Source organism: Myotis nattereri (assembly GCF_964212035.1).
Source record: "Myotis nattereri genome assembly, chromosome: 13".
NCBI classification, from domain to species: Eukaryota; Metazoa; Chordata; class Mammalia; order Chiroptera; family Vespertilionidae; genus Myotis; species Myotis nattereri.
In genome coordinates, this window is record NC_138088.1 from 40299208 (window position 1) to 40315093 (window position 15886).

Sequence of the window (15886 nt, forward strand, 5' to 3'; positions counted from 1 at the left end):
CGTAGACCCATTCAGATATCCATGGAACTGCTGAAGAAAAGTGCTCTCTTGCTAGTTGTGAACATAAAACACAGGCTAACCTTTTTGCTTGTAAAAGTTTTAACAACAGATTTCACCAATAGTTTCTTGATTTCATTTCGTTTGGTATTTAGACATGTGTCAGCAACTTTTCACCACTTGGTCCTAAAATCTCCCTGAGTCAGGAACAGAGAAACTAAAATGGAGACCTGCTTTTGGTGCTTTGTGCTTTATGTTCATTATCTAATATCTCACAACAATCCTTTGAAATACTGATATTCAGGTGCAATTTACCGACGAAGAAACCAAGTTCAGAAAGGTAAATTTGCCCCAGATTCTGTAAATAGTAAATGTCAGAGTGAGAAGTAGAATGTAAGTTTTTCAGATTCCACAATCTGTGCTCTTTTCAATAAAACCCTACTGCTTCAGAGGCCAGAGGAGGATGGGGAAGTAGGAGGCTGGCGTAGGTTGGCTAGGGTAAGCCTTCCTATAAGGCACCTCATGGCTGGGAGATAATGTCACAGATTGAAGAAAAGAAGAGTTACCTTGGAGATGTTATCAAACAACATCTGTTCAGCACATTTATTAAGCTGCCCTCAGTGCTCTGCCATGTTACATAAAGAGTCAGATAATAGGCTCCTGAAGAAATGTAATCTAGAGAGAGAGCGATTGAGAGATTGTATAAAACTCCAGAGCATTGGAGCACTCCAGCTGCATGGGCTTAGTAAGACCCAGACATCCAGAAACACTGAGCCGCTCTTGCAAACTCTTGGCTGTCTAGCCAGGAATTGCCTTTAGCCTGTTTCGAACCTTGTATGGTCCTTTCCTGCTGCCCACACTGTCCAGGTTAAACTCTAAGAATTGTCCCGGATGACTTATAAAGTGTGAAAGGGGTTCTTTAATGTAAAATGACTTCCCTGTGGATTATTATAAATGGTTATTGAAGGTCTAAGACAGGGGTGGGCAAACTTTTTGACTCGAGGGCCACAATGGGTTCTTAAACTGGACTGGAGGGCCGGAACAAAAGCATGGATGGAGTGTTTGAACTAATATAAATTCAAAGTAAACATCATTACATAAAAGGGTACGGTCTTTTTTTTTAGTTTTATTCATTTCAAACGGGCTGGGCCGTAGTTTGCCCACTGCTGGTCTAAGACAATGCCACAGTTGGGGTTTGACTAAAGACATAATACTGTCTTGCACTGACAAAGCCCTACAGCTTACAATGTCATTTCACATCTGTTTTCTCACTTAGAGGCCAGGAATCAGGAATGGCTTGTCATTCCATTTTTCAATGTGTATGAAATGTGAAATTACTGATCTCAGTTCATCCATGCCCCAGGAAAGGGGTAGAGGGTTCCTGCATTATTATTTGCAGAATTAGAAAGTCTAGCCAATTGGTCATGCTGAGAAACCATATTAAAACTATAATTTCTCAAAGTATTTCTACACCAAGATTTGTAATGTAATGTACCTGAATTTTTGTCAGTTTTGTGGACTTATAAAGCAATAATTACTTAACAGTAGTACCCAGATCTAAAACAAAAGTATATATTGACTAATGAGTTAATAATGTGACCAAAATTTAATTTTTTGAAAAAAGATTTATTTTCAATATTTCTTCTTTAGAAGATAAAAATTATTTGTGAATGATCACTTAAAAAAGTATGAAGGATGTTGTCACTAAAAATTGAGAGTAGAACAGCCTTATACTTAATTAGTTAAAGATTGATTTATTGAAGCAAAAGTATATAGGCATTTAGAAGGAGTTTTGGCTACAATGTTCACTCTCTTTACAACATGAGTAACATCTGGTGAATTTCAAAATGTAAAAATGGTTCTTTGGAGAATGACCATTCTAATTCCTTCTTTCTCTTTGTCTATCTAGTGAGAACGCAACAGAGGCAATAGCAGTAGATTCTAACAATCAGTCGAAGTCCCCTCTGGAGAAGTTTATGGTCAAATTGTGCACTCATCATCAGAAGCAGTTCATTCGTGTTCTGAACGATCTGTACACCGAATCTCAGCCAGACACCGAGGACCTACAACATTCTGATTCTGGAACAATGGATGCATCCACTTGCAATGCTGGCTGTGCCCAGCTAGGCACCAGACATAAGGAAAATGATGCTCTGTGTCTCGATATGAAGTCTCCTCATTCTGTAGATTTGATAGACTCATCAGGCTCTCACAGTCCTCTACCCTTGGCAGAAAAGGCCCTGAAGGAGCCTCCTTCTGAGACGAACTCTGTAGATGGAAGAGAGAATGCCTTGACTAATGTACAGAAAGATCTCTCTGAACTTCCAACCACTAAACCTAATTCTGGGAGTTCAATGGATAGTTCCACTCTGGGATACCTTAGTACATCTAATTCTTTCCCGTTCAACCTCCATCACACCTCTGAGAGCGTGGAGGGGCAAACCACTGGACAGGAGCAAGACACAAATGTGAAAGTATGTGAGGATGGTAAAGACCATATGCAGAGTTCAGCTTTAGTAGAAAGTCTGGTTGCAGGAAAATCGGCAACTGAGACTAGTGAGGAGAACAGCACCTGTATTGTTTCTCAAAGACATTCATTCAGAGCTTTATCAGAAGAGGCTTGGGACTCGGGGTTTACAGGGAATTCATCTAGAACTGCCGACAAAGAGAATACTTTACAATGTAGCTCCAGAATGCCTTTGCGCCAGGATTTAGAGGCAAGTGAACAAGATTCAAGGCCAAAGCAAGAGAACCATCTTCACTCACTAGGAAGAAATAAGGTGGGTTACCATTTGCATCCCAGCGATAAGGGCCAGTATGATCATTCCAAAGATGGTTGGTTAGCCCCCAGCCCCATGCCAGCTGTGCACAAAGCATCCAATGGACACTCTCGAACCAAGATGTTATCAGCCTCCATCAAGACAGCTCGGAAGAGTAAAAGGGCATCAGGGCTGAGGATAAATGATTATGATAACCAATGTGATGTCGTTTATATCAGTCAGCCAATAACAGAATGCCACTTTGAGAATCAGAGATCGATGTTGTCTTCTCGGAAAACAGCTAGAAAAAGTACTCGAGGATACTTTTTCAATGGTGATTGTTGCGAGCTGCCGACTGTTCGCACACTGGCCAGAAACTTACACTCCCAAGAAAAACCAAGCTGCTCGACACTGGCATCAGAGGCAGTGGTCACTCCCAAACAGACCCTCATCATTTCAGCCCCGAGACCTACGGTGGATGTGCAGCTTCCCAGAGAGGACAACGCTGAAGAGCCTAGTGAAGAAATAACCTCCCCTAAGGAAGGAGACAGCGATGTTTCATCTGAGAAGAAATCTCAAGAGCCTGAGGTTTGCCCCACAGTGAACCAACCCAATCCAACCAGCTCCCCAAGGTCAGAGGAAGCAACAGCCTCCAGCCTGGCATGGCCTCTCCCAGCTCACCTTCCGGAAGAGGCCATCCCCGAAGGCAGCTCCATGGTTGCAGCTCCCACAGCAGGTGGGATAGCTTCCCCTGAACGAGACCAATGCCCAGCTGAACTGCCTGATGCAAAGGGGACAAGTGAACCTGAAGACTGTCCCCTGGTTCCCTCTACTGAGATCTTTTCTGAGGGAGACAGAGCAGATGTTGTGTCTAGGCCTAGTTCTTCTCCTAAAACAGTCAGAAGGGCAGAAAGTCCTCTGTGCTCAGAAAATCAAAGTGCCCCCGTGAGCTTGGAGCCTCCTGCGAGCCTGGGAAAGGCTGAGGATGAACAAAGCATCAGTACTGAGACCGAGACTGAAGATGCCCAGGAGCTGGATTCTGACCCACTCTCGAAGGAAAGCAGCACTTTGACTAAGAAAAACCCCAGTGACATTGAGGAAAGTAAGGCAGCAAGTAGTACAGGAAAATTAGAGGAAGAAGGTGATGATAGAAAACATCCTTCAGAAAAAGATATGTGTGAACAAACCATTGACTCACCTGAAGAGAACTCGGACAAGAAGAAAAAGGGTAAAAAATGTCCTGAGGCCTCAGATAGGTGCCTAAGAAGTCAACTTTCAGATTCGTCCTCTGCCGATAAGGACCTAAGAAATGAAAGCTCAGATTCTTCCTCTGCTTGCCCTGAGGTCAAGGTTTCTAAAAATCCTGGTGCAGAATGTTCTGAAAAAGAAGAGTACCCTGGTGGAGCAACACCGGAGGACTTTCTGACCGAGGGTCTCCACCCAAAAGCTATGGATGACACCGAAAACCCATATGTCAATGAAAATCCCTCTGAGAAGGATGCTGAGCAGGAGGACGAAGAAGGTGGGATCATCACTAGACAGACTTTTAAAAACATGCTGGCAAAAGAGGCCAAAAAAGACGAAGGAGGTATTTTCCCCAACAGTGATCCTATTACCACAGTTGGCCAGCCCCTGCCTGGAGAGAGACTGGAAATCTATGTCCAGTCTAAGTTAGGTGAGAAAAATGCCTGTGACCTCTTAGAAAGTGTTCCATGTCCTTTCCCAGAGCAGTCAGAAGAGAAGCCAGGACCTGTTCCTGCACAAGACGTGGAGGAGGTTGTAAGTGAGATGGACAGTGCGAACGCCCTGCATAAAGGTGATGATCATGATGAGCCATCCATCGTGCTCGCGTTGTCAAGCAGTGGAAGTGATGATGATGCTGGGCCCTCAAAATGGGTACCAAGGCTCACGAGACAGACGTCTTCGAACTACAACCTAAGACATGCTCATTCTCTGGACTCCTTGGATACCACAAAAATGACTTCAGAAAAGGAAGCAGCACAAGAAAACCCAGTACCCAAGGACGATGAAGCTTCAGAGAGTGGAGATCCCATAGATGAGGATGATGGGGAAGCAGTGGTCGACGACCAGCCCAAGTTTATGGAATGGTGTGCCGAGGAGGAAAACCAAGAGCTCATTGCCAACTTCAATGCCCAATACATGAAAGTTCAGAAAGGCTGGATCCAGCTGGAGAAAGAAGGCCAGCCAGCACCCAGAGCAAGGAACAGATCGGATAAGCTAAAGGAGATTTGGAAAAGCAAGAAAAGGTCACGGAAATGTAAGGGTCCACTGGAAGCTCAAAAATTTTCTCCTGTTCAGATGCTGTTTATGACAAACTTCAAATTATCTAATGTTTGTAAATGGTTCTTAGAGACAACTGAAACCCGGTCTCTGGTCATCGTGAAGAAGCTCAACACTCGTCTTCCGGGAGACACACCTCCTGTCAAGCATCCTCTTCAGAAGTACTCACCTTCCAGCCTGTACCCCAGCTCACTGCAGGCCGAACGCTTGAAAAAACACTTGAAGAAATTTCCCGGAGCTACTCCTGCAAAGAACAACTGGAAAATGCAGAAGCTCTGGGCCAAATTTCGTGAGAATCCTGACCAAGTGGAGCCAGAGAATAGCAGTGACGTCAACCGTGGCCCCAGTTCTGAAGACAGAAAAGAGGAAGTCAAGGAAGGTAGAAATAGCCATCCTTCTACGAGCTCACCTACTCCAGCCAGTACCCGGATCCTTAGAAAGTATTCCAATATTCGAGGAAAGCTCAGAGCTCAGCAGCGCTTGATCAAGAACGAGAAAAAGGAAAGCCCTTTTGGTCTGGCTGTGGAAGGTAAACAGAGTTGTAAAAGTGTGTGCATCCACCCTCTGATGTCCCCCAGGCATGCCCTGCAGGTGGATGCCTACGGGTTTCCCATTAAACCCAAGCGTGCTGATGGAACAAAGGGAAGGAAAGGGAAGCAGATGTCTGAAATCTTGCCGAAAGCAGAAGTTCAGAATAAACGCAGGAGGACCGAAGGTGGCAGCACTCAGGACAGAAGGGACAAGGGACCGGTGATGAAAGCCAGCACAGAAAAACGCATCGATGGAGCCACCAAAACCCCTGCCGCCAGGAAGCCAGCTGCAAGGGAGAGAGTCAGCCACCTGCCCAAAAAGACATCTTTGAAAGAAAATAAAGTGAAGATCCCTAAAAAGTCCTCTGGGAAGAGCTGCCCTCCCTTCAGGAAAGAAAAAGAGAACACAAACAAAAGACCTACCCAGTCCCCCGCCTCAGAGACAGTGACTAAACCTGCAAAGCAAAAAGGTGCAAATGAATCCTCTTCAAGGCCACAGAAAGCCGCCAACAGAAAGCAGAACAGTGGAAAGGCTGGGGCCAGACCCTTGATGAAAACCCCGGAGAACAGTGCAGCCCAGAGAAAGCGAAAGCTGAAGGCAAAGCTGGACTCTTCCCACAACAAACGGCAGCGGCTGGACGCAAAGTGATCCGAGGGGTGGCAGCCAAGAGTCAAACTGTTCTATAGAAGGAACCCTTTATTTTGCATTAACTAAATCCGCTTTTATAAGCTTATCAAGCCTTTCAAACCTGCAGTTAATGGAGAACACCACAATTTAAGATGCCAGAAAATGCATCTCAGTGGAGAAGGAAGCTTGCAGTCTTTCTCCGAGGCTGAGTAAGGGAAGTTATATACTATATTCTGGTTGTTCCTTGGGTTTTAAACTTGGAACCAAGCAGTTGTAGTTTTTAAAAGTACAGTGCCTTATTTATCCCTTTTGTGTTTAAAATTTACAAAAGCTAAAAAGCTGATCTATGTGATAAAGGCTTGTATTTTATACTTGATGCACAAGCACTTGTACTGTAGCCGAGAAGACCACCGTCATGCACATAAAGTAGCTTTCCAGCAGCTCCCTGCAGTCTGTACGTGAGCAGATGCTCCTCTCTACAACCCCAGCAGTGAACTTCCCTCTCTGTCTGGTTTGTCTGTTTAAATGATATTTGAAAGCTAAACCAAATCATTTTTATGGTATGTGGAGAATGCAGAGAGCATTTATAATTGTTGTAAAAGATTAGTATTTCTGTTACCCCTTTTTTAAAAATCATATTCATTGTAGGTCACTCCTACCTTTGCTCTTTTGTCATTTGAAAAAAAAATGGGTTCTAAATTATGTGCCCATGAGACAAAAGGTATGTTACCAGGTATTGATTTTGGTTTATGACCTCTAAAAATTATTTGCAATACTTGTCCTTACCATCATTTTCATTTTGGGCCTTGAGCTTGCTAGCACTCTAACAAAGTTCCCCCACCCCCGCTTATAGCTGTAATTTGCCAATTAGGAGGAAAGTGACTATGCTAATTTTCTTTTTTACCCTGAGTACTTCCATATTCAAAAAGAGCCAAAATGTTATTTCCAGTAGTAGAAAAGTTTAAGAGTGTGTGTGCATGTGCATTTGGGTACATTTGCCTCTGGCTATTGGCCACAAATGTCTCCTAACCCCAGTTCCACAGTAAATTCTTTCTTCCCCATGCTCTGTGCTAGGGGATTCGTGAACTGGGTGCCAAGGCTTTCTGTGAACATCCTGCAAACCATTCTGGCACTGGGCTCAGAAAGGTCAAAAGAGCACAGAGTTATGTAAAGGCCACAGCAGACTTGCAGTTGGAGGAAGCAGCTCCAGTATCTTATAGTGGCCCCACATGGCCTGCACCCGAGCTAATGTTATGTGGAAGTACAAGTTTAGAATGGGGTCCATTCTGATTGGTTAGCACCGTACTCATAGTTCATGCTTGTAGTATCACTCCTGCCTTGGCCATGTCAGGCTCAAAAGTGAGAGCTGCAGTATTTGTAATTGATCATGTTTGCCTTTCCCGGGTGAAGCCTCAAATGGGTGCATTGGCTTTACCTTGGTGCCTATGACATTGCTCCATTATAACACCGTGTGTACTCAACATTTCCATTGGGCCATTCTGTAAAAAGGCTTAGTTGTTAAAGCCTCAACCAGTTTCTCAAACATGCTCTGTCACCAACACAGGCTTAAAAGGACAGCTGCTGCTCTGTCCTTTCTATTAAAAATTGTTCCTTTTAGATTGTTTCAGACCAGTTTAGATAAACCCAGATGGACTTTTTTTATGCTTTAGTTTGTTTAGATTATGATAAAACAGGCCTTCTATCCAATCTGTAAAAGGCTTGCTGTATATGTACAATGAAAACTTCTGATGATTGGATAGGCCTGGAAAAAAGCATTTGATTCATGGGAAATGGAGAGTTGTATTGAATTTCATAGATAGTGAAGCCTATCTTCAGTGAAGCCGTGATTTTTTTTCCTAATGTCTCCTCTATCCCATAAGTCTCAATTTTTTTTATATATATATCTTTGACTATGGCCAATGAAGAGCTACCTATGTTAATGAAACTGCTGAGTGTGTATGTTGGCAACCCTTTCTCAGCATTAAGTTGCACAAAAGCATTAATATGTTTTGAGTAAGTTCGTTTAATCTTTAAAAAGTGGTTTTAAAGTTTAAAAAAATCTTTATGTAGAGTCGTCACTGGATATTGTTTTTGTGGTGACTTATAGCTGAGGTTTGCCGATGTCAGGTGTGCGGATTCCTGTACATGCGTTCAAGATGCCCCCTTGGCTGCACATAGACGACCTTGGAAGGGTGCTTGCATTATGTTAGAGAGAGGTGTGAGGCAGTAGGTGGGTGGAACTATTCCAGTTCCAGATTTATAATTCATTCCATTACTTTTCTACATTCTTTTTCTTTTGTAAAAGTTCACTTCAAGATAATAGCCTTCTCTCCCATTCTAAAAAGCATTTGAGAAAAGTTATCAATGTGTGTGTATGTATTTATTTATACACTTAATGCAGTGGATCATCTTTAAAATCAACTTACACTATAGTAGTGACTACACTTAAATAGACTGGGATTCTGCATAATTATGAGATTAAAAGTTTAGAATTATTTTTGTATTTGTTGAATCTTGTTTTTGCTGATTCAGTTAATTTTGCTAAGAAAGAAAGAAAGAAAGAAAGAAAGAAAGAAAGAAAGAAAGAAAGGAAGGAAGAAAGAAAGAAAGAGAATTAATTAATTTGAGGGCTGTCTCCAGAAGGCCTTTTTACACTTAAAACCGATGCTGTCCCCAGATACCTCCAAGCCCAGGCTTTGATATTGTCTCAAGTCTCCCCTTGTCCCCCCTCTCTTGCAAAGACCTCCTTCTCATAGCCATCGCCACAGTATGGCTTGCCACCAGATGGCTTGTCCCACATTCTAGATTCCAGATCAGAAGGAAATTCTGCTTCTGGGCCTGAGCTCCGTGAAGTGATTGTCCTAATGGAGCCCAAGTGGATGCCCAGAGACCACTGATAGTATCTCTTAGCTTTTGGGGAAGCTGGGAGATGCCGGGAAGCACCACTGAAGCTCCCCCCAGAGCTGGGTCCTCGTCTGCAGACACATCTTCCGTCCTGGGAGGCTCCCTGGGCCTGGGAGGACGCCCTGGCCTCACCCCCGCACGTCCTCAGGCATTAGGGCAGCAGGAAGGCCGTGCTCCTTGGTTTCCTAGATAGGACTGTTATTAGCATCTGTTCATCTGCAGTTGCTGGCCCCTTCGATCCCTTAGGTAGCCAGTTCTGTTGTGTCTGTATTTCATTAAAGACTTCTACATGGGCCTTACCTGAAAGAAATAATCGTGAGCTGTGGCTTCCATGCCTCATTGCTGCTGAGGTGATGTAGATAGAGAGGTGCAGTTAGTCATCCCTTCACATATGCGGTACTTTTCATGAATTCTCTACACATCACACACTCGGGGCAGTGAATCTCTCCCTGTTCAGACAGGTCATCAAAAAAACACTTCCAGACAGTTACTTTGAATTGAATTTGGGTCTCTGTCCTGCCTTGTGATGGATTCTGTGGTGAGGGCGGGAGTTGTCACTCATGAGGGGCAGCGTTCCTGTTGATGAGTGGAGCTAAGAGCCTGGTAGGAAAGGACTGCTATGTGATGCAGGCTGGTGAGGCTCTGGTGTCACCATCAACAGGCTGGTGTTGTCATCGTCCCTGGGACTGGGCTGGCATTTCCCAAGATGCTGGCCCAGGAGCCACACCCAATCCTTTCGGTTTTAAGGCTCTCTGTTGGCTTAGAAACAATTTATCAAGTCTGCAGAACGTGGGCTGGTTCCTCTTTTGTAAATAAAAGTTTATTGGAACAAAGCTACGCCCATTTGTGTCTGGGTTGTCTGAGCTGCATTCCAGCAGTTGAGGAGCTGCAACAGAGACCATGTGGCCTACACAGCCTGAAATACTTACTGTCTGGACCTTTAAGAAAAAGTGTGCCAGCCTTGCTTGAGAAAATAATCCTTTTTCAGGAACAACCTTCCCTGATGTATCTTCTCCTTTCTTCTGCCTCTTTCCCTCTGTCCACTTCTTTCCTGCTCCTCCTTATCTTACCTCAACTTTATTCTTCCTTTACATTTTTAAATTTCTTCTTGCAACAGAAGAGACAGGTTACATCATTGCTTTAGCACATTGAATACCATCTCCTGAAACTTGAGCTACCTTAGCCTCATATCTTCCTTCTTAGAATCACCCATCACAGTAACCAAAACGAGACGGCCTATAGAGTCAGCCTGTGAGCAAATAGGAATTCTAAAATTATGAGGCCTGGGCCTCTCATTTCACTTTTTTTTCCCAGTCCTCATCCCAGGATATCCTTTCCGATGATCCTTAGAGAGAAAGTCAGGGAGGAGGTGGTCAGATAGAGAAACATCGATCTCACATCAACTGATTGCCTCCCACACACACAACCTGGGCCAGGGATCAAACCTGCAATCTAGGTATGGGCCCTTGACCAGGAATCGAACCTGCAACCCTTGGGTCTTGTGGGCTGATGCTCTAACCACTGAGATAAACCGGCCAGGGCTCATTTCACTATCATAGACCTGACACCAGCCTCACTTCTTATTTATTTTTAAAGTAAGTCAAGATTTTATTTCTTTCCAAATTCGTTGAGACTGCATAAGTTGATGTTCAGTTTTCTGAACCTCACATTCATATGGAAAAAGTCTTCACAGAGGGGAAACAAAGTCCAATCACAAACCCAAAGCATTGTTGATTATGTAATATTTTGGGCCAGCTTCTAGGAAAATAAAACTATTGGCACTGATTTTTCCCCCCAATCCCATACTCTTCTTTCAAATTAATTTTATTAAAGACAAGCCAACAAATGAAAAATGTGAGTAAGAAATCATGTTTATTATGTACATCATATCGTGGTTAGTATTCCCTGTGCATGTCGTCAGGGGGGAAAAATAAAAAGATATTTGTATTTAAAACAGCAGAATTGGGAAGCCTTTGAGACAGCTATTAATATAATTCATCCCTTGAGCCTGGCTAGGCTCAGTGGTTGAGCATCAACTATGAACCAGGAAGTCATGGTTAGATTCCTGATCCGGGCACATGCCCAGGTTGTGGGCTCAGTCCCCAGTGCAGGGCGTGTGAGAGGCAGCTGATTAATGATTCTTTCTCATCACTGATGTTTCTATCTCTCCTCTCCCTCCCTCTCTGAAATCAATAAAAATATATTTAAAAATGTATATATAATTCTTCCCTTGAAACATCAAAACATACTACTCTGTTCTACAGTAGATGGATTGGAAAACTTTGATAGTCTGACTTCTTTAATAATAAGTCATATTCAGGTCGAAAACCAGAGCTCTGATGCTACTTCAGGCTCAGAGCTTTGTCAGGCTGTGCTGGGGACTGGGAACCACCGTGGGCACTTGGCAGAGGGTATCCTTGCTCATGCTTTTGTCCTTGGAATTGAGCTGAAGTTGGTCTGGTCCATTACCATCCCTCTGTCTGATCTTCCTTTTCTCAGTGCTAGTGGTTGACGCTCTGAATTTCAGAGCCATCCGTTGCTCCATCCTTCAGTTCTGTTCGTCTGCTGAGCACAATGACACGCAGGCCCTCTTGCCTTTCGGGGACCATTCCATTTAACACAAGGAACTCAGTAGGTGAGCTGTGTGAAGTGTGGGCTTCCCATTAAAAGAAACAACTGCACACTCATGGTTGTATAATATGCCAGAGATTGGAAGAGTGCATTTTGCTTTTTTTAAAATGGTTATTTAAAAAATATATTAATGCCCTAGCTGGTTTGGCTCAGTGGATAGAGCATTGGCCTGCAGACCAAAGGGTCCCGGGGTTGGTTCCAGGCAAGGGCACATACTTTGGTTGCAGGCTCCTCCCCGGCCTGGGCCCTGGTTGGGGCGCATTCAGGAGGCAACCAATCAATGTGTTTCTCTCACACCGATATATCCCTCAGTCTTTCCCTCTCTCTTCCACTCTCTCTAAAAAATATCAATGGAAAAATATCCTTAGGTGAGGATTAACCAAAAAACAACAAATACATATATATATATGTACACACACACACACACACAATACATATTAAAGACTTCTACATGGTCTTACATATTATTTATATATATAAATAATAGAGACCATATGGACCCCGACAGCCTAAATATAAAATATTTACTACCTGACCCTTTACAGAAAAGGTTTTATGACCTTTGCAATATGTCGCTCAAGATCAAATTGTGTGGCCTGTTAGGTACACGCTTATTTTTTTCATATAGTCCAGCATTGCAACATCTCTTTCCTTTTGGATTTCAGGGTATCTTGTGAGTTCATCTTAGCACATGGCTGCTGTTTCACATTATCCCCGAGTAATGCTTGTGTGTTAAAGAACAAGAAGCCCTGGCCCATGTGGTGCAGTAGGCTGGGCATCATCCCGTGCACCAAAAGGTTGCCCGTTCGATTTCCGGTCAGGGCACATTCCTGGATTGCGGGCTTCAACCCCACTAGGGGGTGTGTAGGATGCAGCCGATCTGTTCCACTCTCACATTGGTGTTTCTCTTTCTCCCTCTCCCTTCTCTCTAAAATCAATTAAAAAAATTTTTTTAAAGAACAAGAAACACCCCCTCTTTTGTTGATTGACTATTTGTGGAATTGTGGACATACAGCCTTATCTACAAGGATGCGTAGTTGAAGTATGAAATCTTAAACTGAAAGCACCCGGTCTTTGTCATGTGTGAGTCGGGCAAGCTGGACTCTGGAGAAACGTTCCTCTGTGGCAGGGCTCAACACAGAGGGGGTTCCCAGTGAACCTAAAGCGAGGATGGTGCCTCCCCGGCAAGCACAGGGCGAGTCCATTCTACCCCGTGGAGCCCTCTTCCTGTGCAGTACACTTGCACGTTTCTCGCTCCCCGAGATGGGTCATTGTGGACATAAATGCATGGCCTTTGCTGCTTGGAACCTTGCACCCAGACCACCCATCCCCAGCTCTTAAAAATACCAGCATGTCAGCAGCTTTAGGCGGAAGTTCAGGGCTCTCTGGGCCAGAGAAGCCACCCAGCCAGGCCTGACTCACCTCATCATGAGGAGCCGCCTGTGGCACCTTCGTCTCTTCCCTCTCCTGCTTCTGCCACCAGGCCCTTTCAGGAGGCGGCTTCTCCAGGAAGTCTCCCACTTCTGGGCACTTCACTGAGCATTTAGAGGTCATATCAGGAGCATTTTTCTCTCTCATAACTTTATTTTTCTTTTAATATTTAGCCATTGGGGCCCAGATGCTACTAAAATTGTCAACTTCTTCACCCCATTGTTTTCTATCATCTACACCTCTTGTAGCTAAAGCTGTAGTGGTTGGGAGCTAGTTTGTGGAAGAGATGCTAAACAGACAAGATTTGCATAATTTTGAATATGTATACCACAGGTCGAGATTAGTTTTAGAGCCACTATAGCTTAAGGTTATTAGTTTCACCAGTGGTTTCTGCATTCTTCATACTAGATCTAGGAGACTGTGGTAGTGTTTCAAATGCATCTATAGCGCCTATTTATACACACCACTGTGGAATTTATTTCACTGTGTAAGTAGTGATATTTTCCTGTTCAAATGTTTCTATAGAAAGTATTTATTTTAGCAAAAAAATTTAACTGTCAAAAGGGCTTTCCAAAAAAGTGTTCTTTCTAGCCACCCGTCCTCCCCAGCTACTACCGTGCTCAGCCATTGAACCCCCACACAACACAGTGAAGCCAGAAAGGTCGGAACCCTCCCTGTTTTGGGGCAGATGGGACATGGGTTGGGAACCCTGCATGCATCCCCCACTGTCACTCTATCCCAGAACAAAGTGGGTCTCCCACCATCGGTATGGCTGCCCCGGGTGTGGCATCAGGGCTAGCCTCAAGCAGCCCGCTTTTTGCATACATGGTTGGTACGTTCACTTTAGCAGCCTGTGCAGGGAAATGAGCCTTAGTTGTAACCCCAAGGAAATCCAAACCCATACCTGTGGGATATGGAGAAACCACTTGTTGCCTAAAGAAAGCATTAAGCTGTATTTCAGTCTTTCTCGTGTTTGTGAAAGACACCTGTTCCCGCCCCCTGAACCATGGGGGATAAGCATGTTTTCTTTCACACCTTGACAGTACTCATGAGCAACTTGGCTTTCCCCCTTTTCTCCCCCCCTCTCTCTTCTCTCCCCCTCCCCATCTCAGCAAGCATCTGTGATGTGGGCCCGCCCCACCTGTGGCTACAGGACAAAACCATCTGTTCTAAGATGTGTGCAACTTTACTTCTCAGGAGTCCTGGTCTGCAATTCAGAGCACCCCTAGACATGACGGAACCGATGCTTTCTGGTCATTTCCTCTCCCCTGTGCCCCATTCCTGGGCACTTCTGCTGAGTCATGAGTCTCATTCTGTTGGATTGAGGACGGCAGTTTGGGACTGGACCACAGGGGATTTTGTCATCCATTTGAATCCTATCTTATGGCTTCCCTTTGTCTTTTCCAAACAAATGAGGAGGACACTTGAACAGTAATGCTGGAGAATGTTTGTTTTTTCTATGATACTATTTGTAAGCAAATCTGATTTTAAGATGAAATGTGAATGGGTAACTAGGTGCCAGGGAATTTAGTACTGAACTAGACAGTCAAAACTTTTTTTATCTTTTGCAGGAAGAAAGAAATTTTGCTTGCATTTCAATGTTCACAGGAAGTGATGTTGTAAATAGTTTTTTAAAAATATTTATTATGTGTGCTGTATACAGATTCATGTTTGGAGTGATGTCGGTTTGCATGTAGTATTGTAGAAGAATATATTTTGAGCAGTGGACTTCCTTTCATAACACAATTCACACATGGAGAAAGAACAAAAAACCAGCAGGTTGAGAGCTGTTTGGGGCATTTGATCTGTAATGTTACATCAAATCCAAGCTTTAACCGCCCCCTTTTCTCATCTGGTTATGTTATGTATTATATATGTGTGTGTGTGTGATAAACTGGTCAGTGGTCAGTCCCAGATCTGCAGAGCAGATTTCCAGGTGTTCTTTCTGATGTGTTGCCTCTAAGCAATAAGATCCTAGGTAATAACATTTATTCCGGCTCCGTGTGGGCCTTGTCTCAGAGGATAGGGTGGGGGTAGAACAGCTCTTGCTAAGACCTCTTGCCTTGGCCTGAGAGGTTGCTGTACTTGAATATTTGCTTCTGTGTGTCTGCACACTCCTTCCAGTCACAGAACTCCAGGAATGGGTGAGAAATCTGCCAGCACCAGACATCAAAAATTGGGCATAGAGATGGAAAAAGTGTCCATTTTCCATGAATTTGTAAGGGTTTCCAGCATCTAGTTGAGGCAAAGCTCATTTGGCGATAGAGTAAAAGTAAGAACCATTTACATTAGAAATTTAAATGGCCGATTTGAAGTCCTTTAACTATATCTGACCTACGTTGAGAAGCTGGCCCAGTTTCTGGAACCCTCCCCCGTGCCTGGGTTTGAAATGTCTAGAGCCCCCTTCTCTCTGGGGTTCAACCTTTTTGGTGAGTGCAGAGGGCAGCCGCTCCTCCGGGTCTCCCGGCGTGCCCAGTTCCACAGGTGTCGAAGCTGTTCAGCAGCCTCTCCTAGTGACCGTCCTAAACTTTTACAAAAAATACCCCACACCCAAATAACCATGAATAGAATAATGTAGTTTTGTAGGCTTTTGGAATATGTCTTCTCTTTTGTATTTATGATGGTGTTTGGAATTTTTCACTAGTGTTTTTTAGATTTGAAGTGGGTGCATTAGGATAAAACTTTCCATTGCTGAGCCAAACAGC

General features: G+C 43.9%; 1 protein-coding gene across 2 annotated transcripts in view; it reads left to right on the forward strand.

Moving 5' to 3' along the window:
- The window catches only part of LCOR (ligand dependent nuclear receptor corepressor), a 115432-nt gene extending 106606 nt beyond the window's left edge, over window positions 1-8826 (forward strand). For both annotated transcript variants that reach the window (XM_081105263.1, XM_081105262.1), the window contains one exon: window positions 1907-8826. In XM_081105263.1, coding sequence (XP_080961389.1) covers window positions 1907-6236 — 4330 coding nt within the window. In that variant the 3' untranslated portion in view covers window positions 6237-8826. The remainder of the gene's footprint in view (window positions 1-1906) is intronic.
- Window positions 8827-15886: the final 7060 nt, after the last annotated feature.